This window comes from Amphiura filiformis, chromosome 16 (genome assembly GCF_039555335.1).
Source record: "Amphiura filiformis chromosome 16, Afil_fr2py, whole genome shotgun sequence".
Taxonomy (NCBI): Eukaryota; Metazoa; Echinodermata; class Ophiuroidea; order Amphilepidida; family Amphiuridae; genus Amphiura; species Amphiura filiformis.
This window is the reverse complement of record NC_092643.1, coordinates 16,547,006-16,574,121: the sequence shown is the minus strand read 5'-3', so window position 1 is coordinate 16,574,121 and position 27,116 is coordinate 16,547,006. Positions and strand designations below refer to the sequence as shown.

General features: G+C 38.1%; 1 protein-coding gene across 1 annotated transcript in view; it reads left to right on the top strand.

Moving 5' to 3' along the window:
- Positions 1-24,176, top strand: part of LOC140135645 (importin-4-like) — a 52,861-nt gene extending 28,685 nt beyond the window's left edge. Inside the window, exons 13-25 of the mRNA XM_072157219.1 lie at positions 944-1,048; positions 1,855-1,983; positions 6,913-7,036; positions 9,378-9,489; positions 10,946-11,058; positions 13,095-13,172; positions 14,225-14,385; positions 15,613-15,806; positions 17,660-17,839; positions 18,929-19,137; positions 20,680-20,812; positions 22,519-22,693; positions 23,799-24,176. Coding sequence (XP_072013320.1) covers positions 944-1,048; positions 1,855-1,983; positions 6,913-7,036; positions 9,378-9,489; positions 10,946-11,058; positions 13,095-13,172; positions 14,225-14,385; positions 15,613-15,806; positions 17,660-17,839; positions 18,929-19,137; positions 20,680-20,812; positions 22,519-22,693; positions 23,799-23,926 — 1,841 coding nt within the window. The 3' untranslated portion in view covers positions 23,927-24,176. The remainder of the gene's footprint in view (positions 1-943; positions 1,049-1,854; positions 1,984-6,912; positions 7,037-9,377; positions 9,490-10,945; positions 11,059-13,094; positions 13,173-14,224; positions 14,386-15,612; positions 15,807-17,659; positions 17,840-18,928; positions 19,138-20,679; positions 20,813-22,518; positions 22,694-23,798) is intronic.
- Positions 24,177-27,116: the final 2,940 nt, after the last annotated feature.

Genomic DNA, 27,116 nt, shown 5'->3' with positions numbered 1-27,116 from the left:
GTTACAATGGCTCAATTTGTGAGAAAAGATGCAGTTTTGAAAGTTGCATTTTGGTCCATTCAAACAATATAAATGTATTTTACATTCTGCATGCTTTATCAGATTTGAATTTTTATAATTTTTTTAATTTTGTAAAAACAGTTGGTGAGTTATTTGTCTTTGGGAGAATTTAGAACTTATGAACCCTTAAAAAAACAGTGTGCTACACACAGGCACAATGCCTAGACGTTGATCCACAAGCCTCAGCACACTTTACAGGTTGTCGCTGACCACTATGACCCACATCCATAAGATATTTAACAATAATTCAGGGACTTTGCTGCTACAAGAGTGCACACCATAGACATTCCACAAATAACCTTCGCAACCAAGATCAGCTCCCTGATTTTCGTACGGGTTACAATGACACAATTAGCAGTAAGTTCCTTGTCCATAGTAGGCCTATTTTCAAGCTAACTCAAATTTTCCACGAGAGCGTACTAGACACCGCCAGGGTTCGAACCCACAACCTCTCGCACCATAGTCGAATGCCTTATCAATTGAGCTAACTTGACTGCTATACTGCTTTGTTATGTAAGTGTCGAGTCTAGGCCAGATCTACCTTTTTCAGGACCCTGGGCCAGTCTCAAATTTAAGGCCCCTGGCTGTATGGATCCACATGTTACACCCATCCCACTCCACCTAATCCATATAACCTACTTCTCATTCCAACGAGCATGACCAGTCCTTCACAAAATTTTCTTCTTTCCTGTTTCCCCCCAATGGTATTGGTTTTATTCTCCCAAATTTGGGACCCCTAGATCTTGGGTCCTAGGCCCAGGTCCATCTAGCCCTGTGGTAAATCCTGTGTTGAGTCTTTTAATTGGTTAGCTATGTGCCAGGGGTGCTATTAGATCACATAAAGTTACACTTGAAATTGATCTTGTGGATTTTTTTCGCTCAGGAAATGATTTATTGCCATACTTACCAACCTTGATGGAGAGATTACTACTGACTCTGCAGAACTCATCATCAGTTCATGTTAAAGAACTCGCTATAAGTGCAATAGGTAAGCGCCATGTAAGGTATCAGTCAATAGGTTGATCAATCAATTAATCAATCAAACACTCAATCAATCATCAATTGTAATAATAAGCAAGTCAAGGTATCATTTCAAGACCTAGGGCAATAGACAGGTCATCTAAAAAGTATCAATCAATATTTTAAGTGCAATATAGGGCTCAACCGATTATCGGATCGGACGGGAAAAAAATTGGGGAAAAATTACAAAAAAATTACAGTTTGTTATCTTAATATGCAAACCATTAACCAATATTTACCTCTTCATGTAGCACATACTATAAATGCATGGAAAACCAATGCATGTATAATATGTGATACATGAAGAGGTAAACATTAGTTAATGGTTTGCATATTAAGAATAACAAACTGTATATTTTTTTCTCAAATTAACTGTGAATGATCCTAGCACTTCAGAATAGGTCCAGTGGTTCTCCAAAGTCGCCAAAAATTTTATTGAATTTTTTTACCGATATCGGATCATATCGGATATCGGCCGATATTACAACATCGATATCGGATATCGGATTGGTAGACAAATGCCATATCTGTTGAGCCCTAGTGCATTAAGCATTCCCAACATAAAGTATCAATCAATCAATCAATCAATCAATCAGACAGTTTACATTTTTAGTCAAGCTAGTTGCACAGTAGATGAATCATTTGTAGTTTTGTGCTGTGCGATTAAAAAAAATCATATTTTGTCAAAATAAATGCACTTTGGTTTAGAAGTGGTTTTGAAATGCTAATGATATCTCTTCCAAGTACTCAACTATTTTGTTTTATTGGTAACAGGTGCAACTGCCAATGCTGCCAAAGAACACATGCTGCCTTTCTTTGGTGCAGTGATGGAACAACTCAAGGTTTATCTCACCAGTAGCTATGACTCTGGTGATGCACTCATACTACAAGTACAATCTATAGGTAAGCTATTTTGTCCTAGCTGGTTCGGTAAAAGTCATGCTCGACATAGTATAGTGAGTTAGTTTTTGCAGACTTTATATAAAGTCTGCACAAAAAGAAACTCAGCTGTTATAAATACGCCTATAGATTCAGAACTTTGAATTGTTTTCACAATATTTCAACATAGTGAGAAGGATGATTTATTTACACACATTTTGATACCCCATTTGTCCAATGCCATTCAATATTGACAACACAGCAGAGCTTTTAAAGAAAAATACCCAAATTTAAAAGTTGCAGTTTACAGCCATCAATGGTTATTACACAAGCATGTGGCACGTAAAACCCACCATTAGAGAGCTTGCGGAATGAAGTTACTTTAACTGGAACGGCAACTTCAGAAATATCGATTGGATTTCTTGCTCAAATTTACTCCAACGCGAACGTATGGTTGGTTACTGCAACAACAGCGTCTTGTCGCTTAAACTCGGGACATGTGTATCAATGTGCGTTCCAAAAAAGGACATGTGTAAGAGCTTGTACCGACTACATCCAAGTGTCTCTCTTTTGTTTAGTCAAGTGGTTATTAGTCCCACTTCAAGACAAAAGACTCTACCTTAAGAGCTTCGTTTGAGTAAACATGAATGAACTCGCGATACCACTCAACATGGATTATGTCGGGACCCAGCGTTAATCTCCTTATCATATTATTTTGAAACTAGCTATACGTTTCAATTAATATTCTTACGATAGTTATAGGCCTATATATATAATATTATTTAATAAAGGCTCGTCAGCTTTGTCAATTTCATATTACAATTTGCTTCGCAAAGCCTAATGAAATACATATTCTTTATTTCTTTCCCCTCCTTCTGAATCTCTCTCCCCCTTCCCCTCCTGTTTCCCCTTCCCTACCTTCTCCTTATTTTCTCCTCCTTCTCCCCTCTATCTGTACTCGCTCTCTCAAACTTGACCCTCCTATAATTACCCACTCGCACTCCTGTTTCCCCCTCCCAGTGATTTTGTCAGGGTTTTTCTGTTAGGAGGGCGTGGGCGTTCTCAAAGGGAAACGTTTTTTACAAAAATGGGCTTAAAATTGCAGAAAAAAAGGCCTAAAAGCGTAAAATATCATGGGAGGGTCAAGAAGGAAGACAAGATGTCCCACGGGGGCCCCCTCCCCCCCTGGCTACCAGCAAAGCACCTCCCTGTCCACTTCCAATGCCCTCCCTCTCCTCCTCCCTACCCCCTCTCTTACCAGGCACAACCTACGACATGTTATATATAAAAATGTTATGCACCTGCTTTACTCTTCCAGAAGTATCGTATACTGCTGGCTCAAGTAAAACCAGACCATTTTACGAGAACTTAATCCCCTTGGCGTTGAAGTCAAGCCTACAACTCTTTCCGCAAGCTGATTTGGTGTCGTCATGAGCACACACAAATGTATATATCAAGTGTGACGTTTGGAACAAAATTTATTTTGATCTAATTCAATCAGTAATTTTAGCATCATGTGGCATGTTTTTACCCAAACCAAATTAGATTTCCAATAATTGGTCTATTAACTGGACAATACATAAGTGGTAATTATGTAGTCTATGAGGAAATATGCAAACCATTGTTTTAATTATGACGTATTTTCATCATAATTTACGGCACACTATAGATTCTGGCGTTAACTTTAACTTCAAGCGGCTTTAATGGCAGAGTGGTTTTGAATACATAATCTTCTATAATCCTCTAGACGTTAAAGTTAAAGTTAAAGTAACGCCATTTCGCAAGCTCTCTATTATCTTCGCGCTGACTTCAAATCAATACAAATAGCTGCAACTTTTAAATTCGGGTATTTTTCTTTCAAAACGCTGCTGTGCTCTTAATATTGAACCAAATTGAATAAATGGGGTATCAAACTGCGCGTAAATAAATCCTCCTTCTTTTTATGTTGAAATATTGTGAAAACAATTATTAGTTCTGAAGCTATAGGCGTATTTATAACAGCTGAGTTTCTTTTTGTGCAGACTTTATATTATATAGTACTTTCTTGTGATACTTGTCAAACATTTGCTGTATGTGTGTATGTCACATGGTGTATTTAAAAGAAATAGTGCATCAATACTACTCCACCTGTGCAGACTCCTGTTTTTCTAAATAAGATGCTGAAAGTACAATTCCCAGGATATTCTTTGAGTAAAACATGTATTCCTCAGTATTCACCCTTTGCACAGATCCGCCATATTGCTACCAAAACGAGGCTCTCCCTGCAAATGCATGCGCAAAATGTGCATGTTTGTTTCTCATGCTTTTCTAGCAATGCACCAGAAGGCTTTTGCATTGTGTATGCGGTAATTAAAGCATGCATTTGACAGGCGTACGTACACACAGCACACACTTTGCAGGTAGAACCTTGTTTTGAGATCACCGTGCGATCAGCGAGTAATGTGCTGTGTGGTGTTTACCACACCTCTATCTGCACAGTGATTCTGTTAACCTTCTCAGCTTAACCCTAACACTCCCAGGTATTACAAAATACTACATGATATATGTGTGTGCATACATGCCGCGTGATGTGATGACGCAATAACCTAAGTAATATATAGGCACACTTTTGTTGGCCGAGTCGGTGAAATACCTGTGGCTACCGTTCGCCGACCTATTAAATGCTTGGCACACGAGGGGTCTTGTGTTTGAATCCTCTCTTTATATTCCTTCCTTCTTCCCTTCCAGTCACCAGAAAGCCCTTGGGGTGTTGGGGTTGCCTCTTCACTCAAGTGAAGAATTGGTACCGGCCTAAGTGCACAATACAATGACACTGTCAGGGTTCAAACCTACTGCCTCATGAACATGAGTCAGATCCCATACCACTGAACCAGCATACCCACACAGACAGTATGGTGCATGTAATTATAAATAACTAGATTTCGCGGTTCTCGGGTCGGGCGCTTCTCGTGATAGGCCTATTTCTAATTACCCGAACCCGTTACCCATATACCTGCCCTGACTTTTTAAACTACTATGAAATGCGTCTCTCAATGATCAAGACCCAACTTGACACAACTTAATCAACTCTGTTTGTTTTATAGTGTGATGCTTACTTCGGTAGTTCGGTAGGCCTACCCATAATCTGAAACCCATCATTCGCTCTTCCAAGCCCTGCCCTGTTACCACATTTAGAGAAACCGAAATTAGTATCTGGACGTGGATATAGGCCGTTACTAAAGTAATGAAATCAATCGCGAGAAACGTGAACGGCAAAACGTTATAGGCCTTACCACAACGGATAATTTGTATGTTAACCATTCTGGAGGATTCCGGAAATGTTCTCTTGAAAATAAGGCCTATAATTATTGGTCCGATGAGATGCACCTGTTAGTCACACTGTAATGCTTTTCCGATGCGTGCACTGTACTCCGCGCACACTCCCATTGATACTCCGCGATAGCGCACCACGAGCACGCGATAGTGCACCACGCGAACCGCGCGAACGCGATAGCGCACGGACAGAGGGTCGGACGGGCGGACACGCCGTTATTAGTATTAAGATAATGCATGCCTACTAGCGTTGGGCGACATGCACTTTTCTGGAGTCGACTAGTCGGTAGCTTGAAAGTCGCGACTTCGACTGAGTTGGCGACTTTGGCGGATAAAAAAATTTCGGAAATTGGATTGTTGTAAATATGACATGAAAACAATGCATACCCAATGTTTTGGTGACCTAACTAAGGCTTGTATAAAAATTAATGGTTAAGCTTACATGCACTGCAGTATGAAGTTACCGAATCCCTACACTTTGATCGGAGATCAAAAAAATCATTTCCCGTTCAACTTCATAAAAATATCCAGTTCTGAAGTTGTTATTGCGCAAACGCCGCAAGTTGTTATTGTACATTAAAAACACGATGAATAAATCACATGGCCGGTGCTGACGTCACTCATCGTAACGGGTTTCCTAATTTCAAAGGCAGGCCGTCCACTCGGATCGGGGATATTCCATTGAGTCAGAGGGGAAGGGTACTACATGTATATTGGTTTTAATATTATTTTTAAACAATAATAATGTACATTTTGAAATGTGAATAAAATATGAAACTATTTAATTAAATAAATCGATGAAAACATCGACCACATGTAAACCAAACTATAACATCCGTGAAACATTCTGTTGTTTGTAGTCCATTCTTCATATTGTCCAAACACACCCCTATCGGAAGCTTAAAGCGCCTGCACATGGCAGCGTGCGCTATCAATGTTTGATGTAAATGAACACAATTTTGAAGAAAATAACACTACTCCCGACTGTATCTCCACATGTTAGAGATAGTGCTATACAAGAAGAGCAATACCCGGAGGGAGGGGAATAAACAACGCAATGTCAATAACAATGACGTACGTGCTTAAACAGTGGGGTTTTTGAAGCCAATAAAAATGCACCGCGGTTTATCACTTGTACAAAGTATGTAAGTACAGAAAACTAATAAATATCAACAAATTCTACGATAGTTAGATGATTCTGAGCATTTTTCTTTTTTGTTTTTGAAGGCAGTGGAGATTTTTTACAGCATAAAACTTAAGCATTTTATAAGCTGGTAAAAAGTCGACTTTGACAATAGAAGAAGTTGAGTCGCTGACTGTTCTTAACAGTCGCGACTCCGACTGACGTCGACTTCGTCGCCCAACACTAATGCCTACTATAGATGGTGCTTTTAAGCTCCAACTGGGAGGAAGAAATTGAGACATTTTGATCCAAATTTTTTTAAACATTTTTAATATCTTAAAATCCATAATGACTCTTATAAGACATTTTGGAATTATGGGTATTAGAAACTGCTAGAGTCAGGGTATTTGTAAAATGCATTTAGGTATTTGTGATCATCTCAGTATACAACACATACCAGGCACATTTATTTCTAATGTATTTAATTATCCATGACTATTTTGTATTCATTAATATAGACACGTTAGGAGTATTAGCACGCACTCTTGGACAAGAAAATTTTCTACCTTTGGCCGAGGAAAGCTTACAATTAGGTCTAAAACTCATGAAGGACATTGACGACCCTGACTTAAGGAGATGCACGTAAGTCACCTAGGAATTAGATAATGCAATTAGCAGAGACACAGCATGTATAAACAAGATCATTTAAGATGGAACTTGTAGATGAGTCAATTCAAGTTAGGTGATACCAAATGTAACACAGACTGGCGGTCAATGACAAGTTTCCCAGTAACTAAAATGCAGATTTCAAACTAAGTCTTTTGAGCGCTTGTGGCTATTGACTTGTCTAGGTACATATATTCAAGTAACTGGTCACCAGTAAACTTGCTGTATGCTTGATATTTTGGATATGGGTGTTATTCAAACGTACAATGTCAAATATCGTCCGTTTTATGCATCCATGTAAAGAAACTAAATCATTTTCAGCGCAAATGTGATTAATTATTAATTGTGGTCCTGAGAGCCGAAACAAACAAATTATTAAACTATTAAACTTCATTTCATCATTTCTTTGAGAAGAAATAGTGATTCTATGTCAATACAGTTCCCTTACATGTTAGAAGCATGCACATAGCAGGAATAAAATGTCAACATTTTATCATAAAGCAGAAAGCTCCTACACGATATATTAAGTATTATATACCTCATATATAGATTCCTGTCATCTGATTGGTTAAAAGAGCAGTCATTGAATTAGCTATGCCCTCCTTTTTAAGAATTACGTAAAACTGAACTATTCCCGGCAATAGTCTTTTAAAAGACTATTCCCGGAATAATCATTTTCACATCATCGCACGCAGCGATGGCGTGTTCGCATTACTGCAGCGATGGCGTGTTCGCATTACGCACGCGGTGCCAACGCGATGCCTGCCAGTTCTTGCGGTGACGCGATCGGTTCATAACGGAAAACTTTCTTTGTAAATTTTACCATGGCTGATGGGAACAATAAAATAGGCCTTTTAACCAATCAGATGACAAAAATCTATATTAATGAGGTATATAAAACAAATATTGACTGCGCCTCGGGTCATAGCATGGTTTTGAGATCACCTTGGGCCTATAATATTAACCATGCCCCGAATAAAGCAGTCAATATTTGTTTTATATACCAAATTAATATAGATTTTTGTCATCTGATTGGTTAAAAGGCCTATTTTATTGTTCCCATCAGCCATGGTAAAATTTACGCCCCTCATAGCAGTCAATATTTGTATAGTAGTAAGCTTACAGAATTTTGCTGCACGGTCCCATTTCATTGAAGTGAACCTACTGTCACCCACAATGCAATGGGTATGGGAAAATGTATTTGCCAAAAATCAATGGTTTTTATATCCTTCATTAATATATTCTCGTTCGTTCATTTGTTAAACGAGTATCATGTGACCAAAAATAGTTTTGCTATTTTGCGAAGCAGTCAAAAAGCCGATTGATGAGGGAACGGGTACTATTCAAAGTACTATCTCCCGGAAATAGTTTTACTATCTCCCTCTGAGCGCGTATAACCTCATAGACGCGTCGCAGTTCGTAGTGGTTGGTGCAACTCGCTACATATGCGGAATATCAGTACCGGTTCCGGGGTATTAATGTGTAGGAAGTCGTGTTGTCTTGCGGAGCATACAAGCATAACAGAAGTGCAGCTAAAATACGGCGGTTTCATGGCATTAATCTGAGTAATACATCAGGATTAGTATCTTAATATTGACAGTGAAATGGTTACTCGTTTCACGGCGGTATTGTAGAGGTTACAACATTTTTCACGGTAAGCTTTAGCGTGCATTCAATCAAAACAAAGCGAGGCCAGCCTAGCATGCCTAGCTTTGACTAGGCCTAGCCTACATTTATGCCTAGGCCTATGTCTATGATAAAAGCCTTGTGTTTCTAATATTTTAACCAATCAATGAACAAAGAATATATTAATGAAGGATATAAAACAAATATTTACTGCTCTAAATTAGGGATCTGGTGGAATCTATTGTCCCCTCGGTGAACTGGAGACCGTGAGCCTACTATTTTCCCTCGACCTGGTGGTCTCGGGAAAATAGTAGGCTCACGGTCTCAGTTCACCTCGAGACCAATAGATTCCACCAGATCCTCATGAGCAGTAAATATTTGTATATTAACAATTTTCTTTGGAAATGCATCAGTTTGAAACATCATTTATCGGATGCTAAATCTGGTCACATACCTTTAATTAGTGAAGAATGTAGATGTATCTGAAAGTTTTCAAACAAGTTAATTAAGGTCTGCACAATAATGGTTTCTTTGGTTTTCAAACTTATCAGAAAAATTAAGAGACTAACTTAATTTCCCATGTTTTCAAAGGCACGTACCATGATGATGATGCATGTAAGCCAGTGGCAGCAAAGAAATGCAAGTTATTTGGTTAAAATGTAGAGATGAACAAGTGCATTTTTATTTTCAGGTATGGTCTATTTGCGTCATTGTCTTCCGTGCTGAAAGAGAATATGGCTGCCCATCTGCCTACCATTACCAAAGTTATGATTAATTCTATCAAATCAACTGAAGGGGTTGTGGTAAGTTGGCAGAGACACAAACACATATCCCCACACACCAACATGTAAGCACAGTCAAACAAGATCATCAATGTGAACCTGTAGTGTACCATTCCATTGTGAACAAATCGTGGACATGCACTTCTGAAGTCAATCACCATACCAAGAACATACACTATAGGGGAGAGTGGGGTAAGTTGAGCCAGGGGGTAAGTTGAGCCACCCCCTCCAGAAAGAAAATTAAAACTTATTTTACTTTGCAGTTCCACTTATTTGTATATGACATAACAGAGGCTTCTCAAGTGTAATATGGAATCACTTGCACATATGGTAAGAAAGCTGCATTAGAAAGTTCATTTTTCGCACTTTTGTTGAACTTTTGGCAAAAACCAATTTTTTCATGTTTCACCCAGAAAGAAAAAAAGGCTAAAATGATAGCATTCTGGTTATTGAGGATGTGATATATGAACACTATTTTAGAAAACTATTTACAACTGTAACAAGTTTTAGTCAGGTGGGAGGTTGGGTTTTTGACAAAAAGGGTCACATGGGGTAAGTTGAGCCAAAGGCCATGGGGCAAGTTGAGCATAGGAAAAACCTGCAGAAATTTCCCCAATTTTTTTTTCAAAGTAAAATCTTGTCAGAAATTACTTGTATGCAATATTTAGATTAAACTACTTCTATATCAAACTATTTTTCGAAATAAATACCTGAAAACAACAATTAAGAAAAAAGGCAAAATTGAATTTCACAGCTACGGCATATACTGTGCATTTCTATGGTGGCTCAACTTGCCCCCACGACTGTCTCAACTTACCCCACCGTTGGGGTAAGTTGAGCCAATTTGCAAATGATTTTTGGCATCTCACTGTGCGAAAGTGCAAAATATTGATTACAATTTTGTGGTATCATAACCAAGTAAACATACATATGTTTCATTTGTAACACTGCATTTGGGTCCTGCTTTATTTATTTGAGCGTAGTGAAAGTAAATGTAAAAAGTGGCTCAACTTACCCCACTCTCCCCTACATAGTACAGTAGGTCAGCTCTACATCATTTCTACACAGCTTGCAACCTTTTACACCCAGCAGTGAACCATGGACATGTTTGGCTCTGTGCGTGTCAATGGTTGCAATAAAATGTCATCATTTGGAGGTCTGCACTGAAAGCAAAGATGATTGTGTAGCCAGCTGGCTTTGCTAATTCCAGCCTGATTAGAGTTAGCTGAGCCAAAATGCCATCAACAGCTGAAAGGGGCCAATTATAAGAAACCTAGTGTGGCGTAAACTCCTAAATTGGTAAGCGTAAGGTTGCTCATTGATATTAAGTACGCTGTGTTTGCATCTAATGCACATGACTTGCTTTTCCAAACTTTTCCTATGTTGATGTGAAAGGGGATATTGGAAATGAATTACAATTCTTGTTCTTTTGAAGAAATGATTACAGATAATTTTCTGTGCATTTTTTTTTTCAAAGGCTCATTATAACAAAGACGAGACGTCTGCATTGGCATTATTTGATGATGAATCTAGTGAAGATATTGAGGATAGTGATGAAGAGAATGATACAGATGAGGAAGATATACAAGGGTAGGTTTATGTAGAAATTAGTGGTCATGTTGGTGTCTTGCTCTTGGATGGTCTATTAGGCTATTCCAGTTGAAATCCATACACCCCCTATTAAGAAATAACCTTAATCTTCCACACAGTGAGTGTGAATTTTAAATGTGGTTACCCGATTAGGAGGTTAAGGTCATATCCTCCATAGGGGTATATGGATTTAAACTGGAATAGCCCAAATATATACCAAGGCTCCCTCTAGCCTTCAAAAACTCTGCGTCCGATTGGACGCACAACTGTAAAACCTGGTCGGGAAATGCGTGTCCCACAAAATTTGTGTAAGCGTCCGTACATTTTAATGTGTTGGGCAACAGGGAATACAATTTTACAAAGCCGGTATTGCATCGCATTACATCGCAGTTTGATGCAAATATTTCAGATTCCTGATGAGATTTTAAAGATTTATGTACATTTTATTGTCAACATGGTCAATAACAAATTACGTGAATGCAAACTTGCTGACAATGTACGATAGTTTAGAAAGTTGTACTTTTGCTTGTGTTTGAGCAAAAGCTTATATCATGTCTCGCTGCTGTAAGAATTTTCATTCATTGACTGTTGGTGTCTTGCTCTTGGATGGTCTATTGGGATATTCTAGTTGAAATCCATACACCCCCTATTAAGAAATAACCTTAATCTTCCACACAGTGAGTGTGAATTTTAAATGCGGTTACCCGATTAGGAGGTAAAGGTCATATCCTCCATAGGGGTATATGGATTTAAACTGGAATAGCCCAAATATATACCAAGGCTCCCTCTAGCCTTCAAAAACTCTGCGTCCGATTGGACGCACAACTGTAAAACCTGGTCAGGAAATGTGTGTCCCACAAAATGTGTGTGCGTCCGTACATGTTAATGTGTTGAGCAATTACAATTTTACAAAGCCGGTATTGCATCGCATTACATCGCAGTTTGATGCAAATATTTGACTATTTCCTTTCAGATTCCTGATAAGATTTTAAAGATTTATGTAAATATTATTGTCAATAACAAATTACGTGCTGACAATGTATGATAGTTTAGAAAGTTGTACTTTTGCTTGTGTTTGAGCAAAAGCTTATCACGTCTCGCTGCCGTAAGAATTTTCATTCATTGACTGGTTGACCGGTGACCCGGAAGTGTTGCAAAATTGGAGTGGTTAAATGTGAAAGGTCAATAACTTGTGTGCTGATTGGACCATTGGTCAATATGCTGCTGCTAAAATATTAATTTATGCACAATGGAGGTTTAGAAATTTTCATGATGTTTATGATGATGAAGTTACGAAATAGAATTCTTATTTTTGGGCTTAATCAACTTGCGTCCGACTGGACGCAACAGGTTGATGAAATTTGTTGAACATTGCGTCCAGCAATACAAAAATACATCTGGACGCAAGAATTCGCATCCAGCGGGAGCCTTGTTATAATTATACCCTATGAACTAAACCAACCAAGCCAGCTGGCAAAATTTCCAAATCATCCTGTTGACATGCTACTAAAAAGAGGGCATACTTTGATTTGGGTAATCTTTTGTATGCTTTCTCAGCTAACAAAAGATAACCCAAATCAAAGTAGGTCCTCTACTTTTGTGCCCGCTGTACTTCAAAAAGGCTTATTGCATTTTCCATGTAAATATTTTTAAAAATCTTTTGTATTGCTTGTATCTTGGTTTGTTTAGCGCTACAAGACCTCATGTTTCATGCACTATATAACTTAAAACAAGTTTAGATATCTCAAAATTGTCAGAGTAAGTAGGGTACCAAGTTTTTGTATAAACAATGATATTCATTTTTGGAAGTGCTGGTCTGATTGGGAGTTTCATCCCCTCCCCATTTTTTCCCCATCAAACTTGAGATTTGTGTGTGGAATCTGATGTATCTCAGTGGCAGTGGATTGTTGAAAGGGCTTTGAACAAATTGGACAGCACTATAAAAATGCCTACATTTATTTTATTTATATGTGACCAACACAGTTTAATGTCCATGCCCTCCTTTTTTTTTTTTTTTTTTTTAATTCTTCTTACAGATATAGTGTAGAAAATGCCTATTTGGAGGAGAAAGAGGATGCATGTAATTCATTAGGAGAAATTGCCAGCAATACGGGGTAAGTATTTTTAAAATTTTAAATACTCCTTTGGTTTTTCTTTTAGCTTTTAAGTGTTTTAATTGACGCTCTCTAATTTATGTTAATGAGGTCCAACTCAAAGTCTGTGAACTCTCAATTATTTTACATTTACAATAACCTTGCATATAAACCAAGATTACATCATCTATGATGCACAGATTGTAACAATGTGGGTTTGGGTTTGATTAAATAAGTTTAATCTTTAGTATAAGAAAGTTTTAACTTGCGTCTCACAACTATATTATTCAGAGCTGTGGTAGCTTAGTCTTATTTTAGTTTAATCTTGTCAACCAGACAACCTACATTGCAACTAAATGAGCCCCCCCCCCCCTTCGACTTTAGAAGTGACGGGGATGTGCGGACAGCAGTTCGAAACTAGGGGTCTTTCGGTGAGAGCCTAGACACTGAAAAAGGGGGGTCTTTCAGTGAGAAGGCCCCCAAAAAGGGGGGTCTTTCCGTGAGACCAGGGAATTCTGACCAAAAAAGGGGGGCATTCAGTGAGACTGGGAAAAATTTTGGGTGAAGATATTAAAGTTGATAAAAAAAATTCAAAAATTCATCATAATTTGAAAAAAATTTGACAAATTTTAGGAAAAATACTGAAAAAAACAGGGTCATTTAGTGAGAGATTATCAGAAATTTCCCCAAAATTTTTGAAAAAAGGGGGTCTTTTGGTGACAGGAAAACAAAAATGGGGGTCATTGGGTGAGAGAGAGTTCAGTAAAATAAAAAAGGGGGTCATTGGGTGAGAGGTAGTTGAAAAATGGGGGTCAATGTGGCCGCACATACCCGTCACCCATTTTTAGTGAGTGCCCCGGTGAGCCATACCCTGGATCCAGATCAATGTTGACTAATGCAGTGTTGCTCAAACATGACACTGGTAGTCAGAAAAGGGAGGTTATGCTTGAAAAAGGGTATTTCAGCACATGAAAACAAGTAATTTCCATAACAACTGTTGACAAGCAGTGTGGTATGTAATTTATTTTCTCAAAAGTAATGTGATTGTATTTTCTAATTGCAACATTTTACAGAACTGCGTTCCTACCACATTTAGAAGAATGTTTTCAAGAAGTATTCCGTCTCCTTGACTACCCAGCCCCTAATGTACGCAAGGCAGCTATTACTACAACTGGGCAGCTATGCTGTACACTGTGTAAAGCATTGCCGGGCAATAATGACAATGATGCTTCAGGTAGGTGCTGTGCCTAAACAAATGTGTGAAACATAAGGCAGCTATTATTAGTGGGCAGATGTGTTGCATATCTGTGACATTTTGTCCTACAATCATGCTCCTGGACCATAAGTAGATGCCTTACCCCAGGGCAGCTATTCACTATTGCAACTGATACTTCAATTTGCTTTCCTCTCTGTACGCTAGCCCTGTCTATTGTAGAAAATTAAGCAAATAAAAATCACATGATTCCACTGGGACTCGAACTGGCAACCTAAGGATCACTAGTCTATTAGTTTAAATACACTGCTTAGATCACACAATCCAAACTGACAGATGGACATTTTTTATGCTTAAATTTATACAGTCATGCAATTAAAACCTGACATATGATAATGAATAACATAAGGCGATTTGATTTCTCATGGTCCAGGAGCATAGTTGCAGGTCAGAATCTCACAGAATCAATTTGTTGTACACTAAAGCTGAATTTATACTTCGTCACTTTTGTAGAATAGCAATTCTCACACATGCTCTGTATTTACTTCTGTTTTGTCGATCAATCGCTAAGGCAAAAATGATGTTGCTTTTGGAAGTTGAAAAACTCCCCAGCGATGACCCTTGACACATCATGCATTATCTAATCATATCCTACCAACTGGATATATTATTTTACTAATTAATTTATCTCTTCTGATCATCAACTTTCAGAGATAAATTAATTCAAAACAATAAATATTGACAGCAATTGATTTCTAAAAAATGTATTTGGATATAATATTTTGAATATTTTAATTGCCATCTGCAATCGCAATCACCGTGATTGGTATAAATGCAAAAGCGATAGGTGATGCATCGCAAAATTAGGTGATTGCCTTATCGCTTTTCAAAAGTGATGCATCGCAATCGCTCAGTGATCGAATTATAAATTCAGCTTTCTGTGTAAAGCCTCACCAGGCAATAATAATATTAGGAGCTCAACATCTTTCCCTCGGAGGTTTACTGATTTTAAGAGTACCAAATATTTCAGTAAAGCTTTTTCCCTAACATGAAAAATGATCATGCTCACATGTTGGGATTTCATGAAAAGTCTGTGTAGTGATGTATGATCAACTTATGGTTGTTGCTACTGGGTTGAAGCATTTTCCTCAAAAAAGCAAATACATAGAACAGTATAAAATGAGGGGATTTGAAATTAGCGTTATAAATTTATTGCATTTATTTATTTGTTTGTTTGTATTTTTACAGCTCTCTCCAAAGTTCTAGACCAAACACTGCCATTGTTTGTACACATCATCAATACAGAAACAGATAGAACGGTTGTCATGGCAACACTTGAGACATTAAAGGAAATGTTAAGTGGTGTTGGTGTTGCCATGGTAACAGAGCAAGGGAATCTAAGCAGTATTACAAGTAGTATCAGGAATGTGCTACAGGGCAAGGTGAGGAATGCATCACATTTTCACATGCATACACAAACATGCACACCCTACATGTAATCGCCTCTGAACATGGACACGGTTTAGGGCTGTACAAAAGCAGACATCGATATATTGGGGAAGTTTTCCACCATTTTGTGTGTGTTTGTGCATAAATATGTAATTTTATCTAGCAACTTCAGATGGTATATCTAACTAATGGAATCAACCAGATGTATTGTGTTTGTAGGACAACAGAACAATTAATGTAAACTAAGACCTTAAAGGGGGGTAACCCTATTGGTTTTGGATATGGATTGTCTTTAAAATTACATAATAATATCAAATATCTCCCCCTTTATGCTGCTTTGTGAAAAAACGAGAGCAATTTCAGCGTAAATGTGAATAAATAGCCAAATTTGCAATCCAATACCTTGGTATACGTGAATTGCATTCTGAGCAGGCAAGCAACAACAACAATTCCCGTTCAGTATGATTTAATGCTGATATGCTGTACAATGCCCGGCCCGTATTGAACGGAAAATATTAGGGTTTTTTTCGTAAAAAAAAAAAAAAAAAGAAAACAAAATATATTTCCCCTTGCAATATGTACATTTCAAATGAATATAAAAAAGTTTGGGTTAAAAATGGAGAGGAAAAAAACCTGCCGATACCGGGTTTTGAACCGGGTACCTCACGGGTAAAAGAATGATGCGCTAAACAATTGAGCTATTTGGCCCACTAAGAGCGCCGAGGAATTCTTTTTAATTATATACTGGCGACCGCCTCCTCAGCACTTAGTGTAGTTCGCTTTTTCACAGAATGTGTATGACGCGAAACCAAAGTAGCTGTTGAGGAGACTGATGATTCATAATTAATTCCCTGCCCAGAAATCCAAGTAATTTTTATTATTTACAAAATGGTAGCCTGTAAAAACCGCTGTGTTTCATGATTTCTCCGGAAATACATCCACTTGGAGCGTCAAATTTCAGGATAGTAATGAGAAAAAATAGTAAAATACCAAAATCTCATCAACAATGAAAAAAATTGGGGGGATGATGCTGTCGATCGGGTTACGGACCTTTAAGTATCCCAACTCCATATTAAATTGCCAAAATAGCCAGTGGGATTTCTTTCACTACACCTCATTATTTCGGCTAAATATGGACACAAACCATCCCTGAAAGCTAATACTAATATTATTTCAGCATTTTGGGTAAAGAATAACAACATCAAAATTTATAAAGAAGTGAAGCTCAGTCAAACTGGCACTGTAAAGTAGAGAAAAAATCAGAACCCTTCTGATTCAAACCAGCACGCACTCACCCCTACATGTCATTGAGTTCACTACCACATGCCACAACAGGAGGAATGAGTTCATGGGGGATCAGCCGGCTAATTAATCATGTAATGATATCATTCTCTTGGAAATGTATCACAGCCATGTTAATTAATTGTAAAGAGGTAGGCCACCCTCCCTCATTATAACATTAAAATTTGACGGAAATCATACATTATTAAGGTCATTTATAATTGACAATTAATTTTTGGTGGATTCTATGATTGTCTGAAACTGTCAATGTAATATTATTTGTTGACATACTGTAAAAACTTGATAGTTAGCATATGTGCTTACTATCTAGCGCTTTTGAAAACATGAAATTATACCAAAGTCTGGCACTTTACCAACTGAGCTAATGGTGTTGAGACACACATTTGCAGGTTTACTTGTTCATATATAACTATGTGTATCGATGATTTGCCCAAAACACTTACACTTTTGTGGATGGGGCTCTTCATGTTTGCTTTTTATAAATGTGCTCGGTAGTAAGCACATATGCTAACTATTGAGTTTTTACGGTATTGTTTTTGCACAGACTGCCTGCCAAGATCAAGATGAGGATGATGAAGATGATGAAGATGGTGATCAAGCTGAACTTGATGCTATGCTGATAGAATGTGCTGGAGATCTTATTCCAGGCCTAGCACAAGCATTAGGAGGACAGATATTTGCACCATACTTCGCTGGTGCATTACCTCTTCTCTTAACCAGAACTGTAAGTGCAGTGTATATTGTATCATATTAGGATGATGTTGAAACTAAGTTCATTTTTGGCCCCCATGCAGACATATGTGGGGCTTATGTTATCATCCAAATGGTTGGTTGTTTCTTTGTTTGTTTGGTTGGTTGTTTCTTTGTTTGGTTTGTTTCTTTGTTTGTTTCACTGTTCGGGGTGGAAACAAATTCATTAACCCACTGTGCAGCTCCACCGCAGTAACTTCAAACTTGGTATGGTGATAGAATGTGGTAGCCTGATGTGCTGTATGTGTCATGTTATTTGCTTAAAGGCAAAGACAGATCAACTTCATTATTATGTTTTCAGGGTTATTAGGAGTTAAGAAAACATAATAATGATAATATTGGATGGCTTATTTCGCATGATACCATAACATATCGGATTCGTCATACAAATATCGAACTCGCTGTTGGCTCGTCCGATATTTTTATGACTCATCCGATATGTTATGGTATCATGCTCAGCCATCCAATATTATATCAAACTTGGTATGGGGATTGGATATGGTGGCCTGATGTGCTGTATGTTTTTGTGTCATGTTTTTATATGCATATATATGAATATTAATGAGCTTATTTGCATATTTTGCCTACATTTTCATTAATCCACTCTGCAGTTTAAAGGCAATAACCCATGTGGTAGCCTGATGTGCTGTATGTGTCATGTTATTTGCATATTTATGAATATTAATGAGTTTATTTGCATATTTTGCCTAAATTTTCATTTTAAACACAAACACATTTTAAACAAACACAGATCAACTTTAAACTTGATATTGTGATAGTATATAGTGGCCCGATGTGCTGTATAGTTTTGTTGCATGTTATTTGCATATTTATGAATATTAATGAGGTTATTTGCATATTGCATGTTATTTGTATTTACAAACCTTTGTGTGTGGGCCACCTTAATTACGAACCGCATAGTTCTAGTTTAGGAGTTAGTTCTGTTTGCTCTGTGTAAAGCTTAATTTGTCAAATTTGTCAACAATGTGTTGGAACCTTGATTTTTATGCACCACATTAAGTTGTCTTTATCTGATGCACTTCCCAACTATTTGTCATTGCAGAAAAAGTCTTGCACAGCAGCAGAGAAGTCGTTTGCTGTCGGTATGCTTGCGGAGACGGTGGTAGCCTTGAAGGAATCTGTGCAGCCATTCATCCCGCATCTTATGCCGGTATTCCTCAGGATGATACAAGAAGAGGATGAAGAGGTGCGGAGTAATGCCGTCTTTGGTATAGGTGTGCTAACAGAACATGGAAAGGAACAGATATTCCAGTATCCTTGACTTTGGCTTGTTCAAGCTTTTTGTTCGACCTGATTATGCAGTTTTTTGTACGGTGACCGGGGTCTGTAATAATTAGTTTGCCCTGTTCGTAAAAGCTATGGCCACTAAACCCAGGCAAATTAAAACTAAACTTCAGGGACTGCATGTTATGTTACACAGATTCCTCCAGGGTCATTCCCTTTGGTCTGTCATGTGGTAGGGAAAATCTGCATTTAGGACAAGCTGTGAATCTTAGCTTGTTGTATAATAACAAATCACCACCAATTCTAGGGAAATGAAAGTTGCATTTGAGATGCTATATGTATGATGCAACTGGTTGCCCAGGTTCATTCTCCTGGGTCTGTCATGATGGGGAAATTGACATTTAGGACAAATGGTAAACCTGGACTTGTTGCAGTTAGCTATCACCATCAAACCTTAACAATTGAACACTGAAGGTGTCTAATGTGGGTATTCTTTTTTGCCCTGAGGTCATTCCCCTGGGTCTGTCAGGGGTTCTGGAATATCAGCATTTGGAACATATAGTAAACCTTGACCTATTGTGCAGTAACTATAGCACCATCAAACCTTGTCATATGAAAGTGACAATTAAGGTACCTATGATTATACTGTTTGTCCAGGTGGTCATTCCCCTGGGTCTATGGGGGGTTGGGAAATGGACTATCAAGGTAATTATAAAAAGGAATATTTTTTCACACATTTTAAACATGAAGAAGGGGAGCAAAGAAAACCACTGGTTTGCGAGATATATGCTCTACCTTCTGATCTACCCAGCCCTATGATAGACAGCTTTGCTATGGTGCTGGTCAGGGCCATGCAACGATGCTGTTGTGTGGCCGGGGATGATGCCCACATTACAATACAACCTGGGAAGCGATAGTAGAGGGGATCAGTGAAGATATGGCTTATAAATACTTATAGTAAACATTCTTAAACACTTGAGAACGTTTCTGCAATCTTATTGGTTCTTACCCGTGTGATATGACAGGATATCACACGGGTCAGCGCGTGTGCTCGCTATTTGACCCAATCGGAGGCGCATAACAACAACGGGACTGATCGATTTTAAGCCCTAGGTATAATTACTTGCAAAGTGTAGGATTTAATTTGATTAAAATTTGTAATACTTATGATATTTTTATTTGAATTGAAGTGTTTAAGAATGAGAATAAAGGTATTGTTTTTAACCGCTGTCGTGCAATCTATCGTCTCATATAATACAGGCGACATCATTATTTTTGGCGTAAAACAACTCGGCGCAGCGGTTGAAAACAATACCTTTATTCTCTAAATATATACAGAGACAGGTCAGTTTTGTTTATTACATTTCATGCATGGTTATTTTGAGTCACTACCATACTTCCTTTGCCATATGTGTGTGTTTTTCAGTAGTTTTAAATAACTTCAAAATCAATTTTATTAAAATAAGTTTGATAGGTTAGGGTTTTTTTGGGAGGTTTGATATAAACATTTTATGCTTCAGCTTATGCTATTTTTGTAATCATGAGTTAAATATTCCTTAACTAGTCCAGGCATTATCCAACCATCCTGCAGGCATTGAGTGCAGTTATAGCTAAAGAAGAAGACAGACGTGTTATGGATAATGTGTGTGGTTCGGTGTGTAGACTTATTATGACCAACCCTTCATTGGTACCGCTAGATCAGGTAATTCTTATAGGCATACACATATTAACTTGCACCTGTTTCACCTGATAATGTGTGTGGTTCGGTGTGTAGACTTATTATGACCAACCCTTCATTGGTACCGCTAGATCAGGTATTTGTTATTGATATAAAAATGTGGTGTGGTCAAGCAAAATCGGTTTTTTACAAGATTGTATAAAGCATTTGCAAAGCTACATTTTGCAGAAAACCCATTAAAATTGAACATTTAGTTCCAAAGATATGAGCAGATGAAGTGTTTCCAAAACAATATGCAACAAAATAAATTATTGTCTTTCTTTGCTGGCTGTATCTGAAATATATCAATATATCCGACTTACGACTGATTTTGCTTGATCACATCACAAACATTGACTTGTACCCGTTTCACAAAGACACACAATCAATTTTATGATAGATTTAATAGGGGATTTTTATATTGTGTCTGATAAATGATTATGTGATCATAAGATCGATTGTAAAGTTTTGTGAAACTGAGCCCTGTTTTCTTGCGGATGCTGAATTGAGTCTTAGCTAAAGAAGGAGATAGACGAGTTATTGATAATATTTGTGGTGCTGTGTGTAAACTTACAATGGCCAACCCCTCATTAGTACCACTTGAACAGGTAGGTATGCAAGTGTTGTCCAACCATCTGCAAGAGTCTTATCTACAAAGAAGAGAGTTGAGTTATAGATAATATGTGGTGCTTTGTGTAGACTTTTAGGTCCGATTTCTCAAAGCTTGTCTAGTGGTCAGGCTTCTTAAGCCAGCATGCTAGCCCTACCATTGGTAGTACCAATGTGGATCCATTTTATTGATTTATCTTTCTAGGTGATAAGCACTGGTATATAGGACCAATTGGGCTTAAGCCTGATGGCTTAGGAAGCCTGACAACTAACCATGCTTCAAGAAACCAGCCCTTAATGGCCAGTCACTCAGTTGTAATACTAGGGTTCAATCAGTGGTCTTCCCAGCCACTGTGTGTTGCTCTGATCTGATGGACTCACTAGGAGTGAGCATCCAGCTTGAGGCCAGCCAGAAGACCTGGACCAAGGCTACCTCTATGTCTGATTGGGCTATTCCACTTGAAATCCATATACCCCTATGGAAGACATGACCTTAATTTTCCACACAGGGAGTGTGAATTTCAAATAGAGCAATCCATTCGGGTAACCCCATTTGAAATTCACGCTCCCTGTGTAGAAAACTGTTTTGGTAACATTCCGTTTGAAATCCATATACCCCTATGGAAGACAAGACCTTAATCTTCCACACAGGGAGAATAGAGCTATCCATTCAGGTAACCCCATTTGAAATTCACACTCCCTGTGTAGAAAACTGTTTTGGTAACATTCCAGTTGAAATCCATATACCCTATGGAAGACATGACCTTAATCTTCCACATAGGGAGTGTAGATATCAAAGAGAGCAACCCATTTAGGTAACCCCATTTGAAATTCACACTCCCTGTGTAGAAAACTGTTTTGGTAACATTCCGTTTGAAATCCATATACCCCTATGGAAGACAAGTCCTTAATCTTCCGCACAGGGGGTGTAGATATCAAATAGAGCTATCCATTCAGGTAAGCCCATTTGAAATTCACACTCCCTGTATAGAAAACTGTTGTGGTAACATATCTGTATTATGGTAATCAGAATCAGTATCTTACACAGTATGAAATCTTACCTTTTCTCCATTACATCCCAGGTTGTACCAACTCTGCTACAGTACCTACCTCTGGAGGAAGATCTAGAGGAAAACCTGACTGTGTATCGTTGTGTAGCACACCTGTATCAGGCCAATCAGACGACCGTCATGCAGTCTCTTCCACAGCTATTAACAGTGTTTGGTAAAGTCCTCACACTACCAGATATAACTCAAGGTAAGAGGCGTAATATATGGTTACCAAACACGCAATTTGGTAGCTCAATTTGGAGACTTTTTTTAGTTTCCAGCCCCAACTTTTGATGTTTTCCTATTCCATAGATATCAATGGTCAAGTAAACTAGGGTGGATCTTACATCATAGCTAAACTATGGGGCTCAGCAGTGTGGTGGTATACTTATCTTAAGCAATGCATGCTTGGATGGTATTATAAGCAAGTCCAAATTTTCTGCACAATTGCCACTAGATAAAATTGGACAATATTAGCAGCAGGTAATATTTTGCTTTGTGTAACAGTTTTGGTACAGCTTGACTTGTGACCTGAATATGTCAGTACAGGCTTTGGGACAAGCATTTTGGGCAGAAAGTATCCAATGTCTGTTGCAAATGTTGGAATAGTACACAAATGAAGTCACTACTACAAAATAGAAAAGAAAATAGTACAAAAAAACTTCAAAATTTGTTGAAAACTTGAAATCAAATGGGAATTTTGAGTTTTATTTTCGCCTTTTTGTTAAAAAAAAAACATTAAAAATGTGAATTTCTTGATTTTCAAACAGGACTATGCTTAGATTTTAGTTTTTGAAACACTGGATTTAATTAAGATGGCCTAATTGATTTGTAAGATTGCATTTGTTTCCATTTTAGAAAAACATTTAAACAAGATTTTGTAAGATTTCACATAAAAAGCCATTTTCCTGATAGGTGAGAGTTCAGCTGATGGTGCCCAAATTTGCCAACGCTGATAGGGCTATTCCGGTTGAAATCCACACTAACCCTGTGGAAGATTTTGGAAATATCTTCCACAGGTGGAGTATGTTTTTGTAATTGGTCAGGGTTAATCATTTTGAAACTCATACTCCCCTTGTATTATGGCTTTACCTATATCTTCCACAAGTGGAGTGAATATTTCAAATGGAAGCTATTGTCTATTCTATTCAAGACTCATACTCCCTCTGTGGAAGACTTTAGCTAAATCTTCCAAAGGGACAGTGTGGATTTTAAATGAAATACCCAATTATTGTTTACTATGTCAAATATTTTCTAAGAAGATCTCTGATTGTCCCTGTAACTTTTGATATTCTCTTTTTGTTTTTCAACAGATTTACAAGTAATATTGGTGGGCTTGGTGAAAAGCATAAGTCAACATCAAGCTGATATATTCAATGCGGTGGTGTCATCGATTCCACAAGAAATTGCGCAAATTCTGTCACAGGCAGCTATATCATAATATATATAGGACTGGATTTCATCCAACCAGTAAAAAGGCAAATATTGTACATTTGAGATACAGGCAAGTTGGTCCCATCCAGAAGTACCCCAGACAGCCCACCCAACATCTTCTCGTTTGGCTACATAAGAGCATTGAGAATATTGTACCAGATCCAGAACCTATATAGTGGGAATTTCGATTGAATGAACACAGCTTTCAACCACGATCGTATATTCGTATTTCAAACAACAATGCAAACGCACAACCTTGGATAGCCTACAATTCTAACCAATTTCGAGTGCATTGGCATGGTTGCATTCACTTCTGTGTTACTCACGCACAGTCGCACACGCTGGCATACATCGTGCAGTGTATGCAAAAAATTGTCACGCTATGTCAGGCTGTGTTCATTTAATTGAAATTTCCACAATAGTGCCCAAGGCTCACAATATTTTGAGAAAATATCGAGAGCTTTTTTAAGAACCACTGGACCAATACTAGGCTTGTTTGTACTCATTTTGATGCATTTTTCATGCGGATTCCAAATATGGTCATGAAAAATTACATTACAAAAATTATTGTTACCCTATTCACAAGTGCAGACTCTGTGCATGGCACAGCACTGGGGAAACTGAATTGTGTGTCTACCATAATCCCCATATTTGGGAGTATTTACGTAATTTACTAACTCCTTTTTTCCCATGTTACTGAATACAATTATGACCAGGGCCGTCGCTAGAGGGTGGGTATGGGGGGGGTGTGACACCCCCAATACACAATTTTTTCGGCAAAATTTGACTGCTGTCGGCAAAACCATTTGACTGTCGGCAAATGTAGTCAAAGGTATGTGCGATTGTCGGCAAATTGTGAGAGCCATAAAACAGATTAATGTGTTACGAAATTGTGTTGTTGTAACGTAATAGACATACTGTGTGAATGGTATAGTAGTTACTAGTTAAAAAATATTTTTGAAAAAATTTTTTGACTCCTAAGCCCCCCCCCCCCCCCCCACTTTTTAGATTTCTGAGCGCCGTCCTGGCTAAAAAAAATTTGGGTCAACAAATTACAAAAAATTTCCGTCGGCAAACCATATACTGTACACCCCCCGAATCATATTGGTCTAGCGACGCCCCTGATTATGACCTTGCACTGTTGGGGTCTAGAATAAAAGTAGAAGAACCCTCGACTCAGTATGGGTGCTTGTTTAGGGTTCACTGTTGAGGGTACTTCTCGGTAGACTACCAAAAGCAGGAAGCAGAAAACAAAAAAACACATAAGAAAAAGTACAGTACAAAAACTTTGAGAACTTTGACACAAAGGGCTATTCTACTACTATCCATACACCCCTATGGAAAACATGACCTTAATCATTCACACAGGGAGTGTGAATTTCAAATGAGGTTACCTGAAAAGGATTTCAATTGGAATAGCCCAAGTATAGGTAGAAGTGTACAGATTTCAGCAAGAGCATGCTTGGTTATTTTGCAAATTGATGATGATAATTTGAAGGGGAAAAGGCCTCCTTCAGTTCGTTTGAATAGATTATGTCACATGAAACAGCCAAGTACAGTATGTCTGGTATCCCAGTTGGTTTCGTTCCTTTACCAAACAAACTGTCTGGCGACAAAGATCAAAATAATTATGAAGATCGCTGAATGATTTATGAATTTAAATATAAATATTCAAAGAACAGACCTTCTAGAATAGGTAGTACAGAATACCACCTATTCTGGAAGGTCTGTTCTTTGAAGTTTTATACGCTCTCCCTTCTTGGGATTGAGCACTTTATTTAAAAGATAGTCTAACTATGAGTAAAAAGTTGAATTTCCATATATGTGTACATCCATATCAAAACGATGCACTTGTCGGCTGCTACATGTGTCTCATTTCACAAAATAGCTAGGAATAAATACCAGACTCATATCAAGTGTAGGTCACTTCAAATCATCCTTAAGTCAAATTGTATAAGGAATGTTCTCAGTATTCCCAAACCATGTGACTTGTGATGATTTGAAGTCGGAGATGAGTCTGGTATTTATTCCTAGCTATTATGTGAAATGAGTCACATACAGCAGCCGACAAGTGCATCGTTTTGATATGGATGTACACATATATAAATGTTTTCCATTGGATATGGAACCATATGATTGCGGAATTAGGATGTGACTTGTGTAGGAATCAAACTCGGAACAATATCCGGAACAATATACCGCTAAGATTTGTAGCTGAAAACTGCAAGTGCAAAGTATATACAACAGAATGACTAGACTTAGTGGCGGCAGCCATGGAGGTGCCAATCGTCTGATATCACCTTTCATCCCAGAGAAACCACAGCACATACTCCTGTGCAATGTGTGGATTTATATCACCGTATGGCTGTCAATCAACCACTGAAGCCCAGTGCTTGATTGACAGTCGATTAAACCCGTAAAAATTCCGGGTTCAGTTCAGGCCAATCAGAAAAGACATACCTACAGCTTGTCGCCAGATGGTTTGTTTAGGGACGAAGAAACACAAGCTGGCTGGGACCGAGACTAGATGGAATCAAGCAATGACTGGATAAGTGTAAAATGAGGATAAGTGAAATCATGTGTAACTACGCATTGAATGTCTAAAATTGTTGAAATTTAAAGTTGTCCTTTCAATGCTTCCCAGCATACAAGGAGGTATCATTGCATTGAAAACATGTTTCTTCAAAGATAATTTTTTCCAAATAACTGAGATGGCAGTATAAAAGAGGTCTGGATATATGTGGTTGGATTGTACAACCAGAGAAGATGCTCTGGTACAACATTTTTATCACTAGCTGAAGGATTTTTGCTCATCATATCGACTGCTAAGTGCCAGAAGTGGATAAATGCAATAGCTGCCTTTTGTAGCTGTCATGTGTAGATGAGTGCAATATATACTATGTGTTCACAGAGCAACTATTGCCCTTACCCACTTCTGGCACTGAGCAGTCGATATTGATCAGTATAACAGCTTGATAGGCAATTAGTCTATTGATAGCTGGAGGGGGTGACAAGGTACTTACTCCCAGATGGTGTGTGCCACAAACAGTAACCTCCATCCTGGCCAGTCCCCAAATGTTTGCATCCTGGGGGGGGGGGGTACTCAACTTTGGTTTTGGTAGGGACGTGCTGCTGAGATTTTGGAAGTGGACCCATAAATATACCAATTTTTCAAGAAATTTGGACCCATTGATATA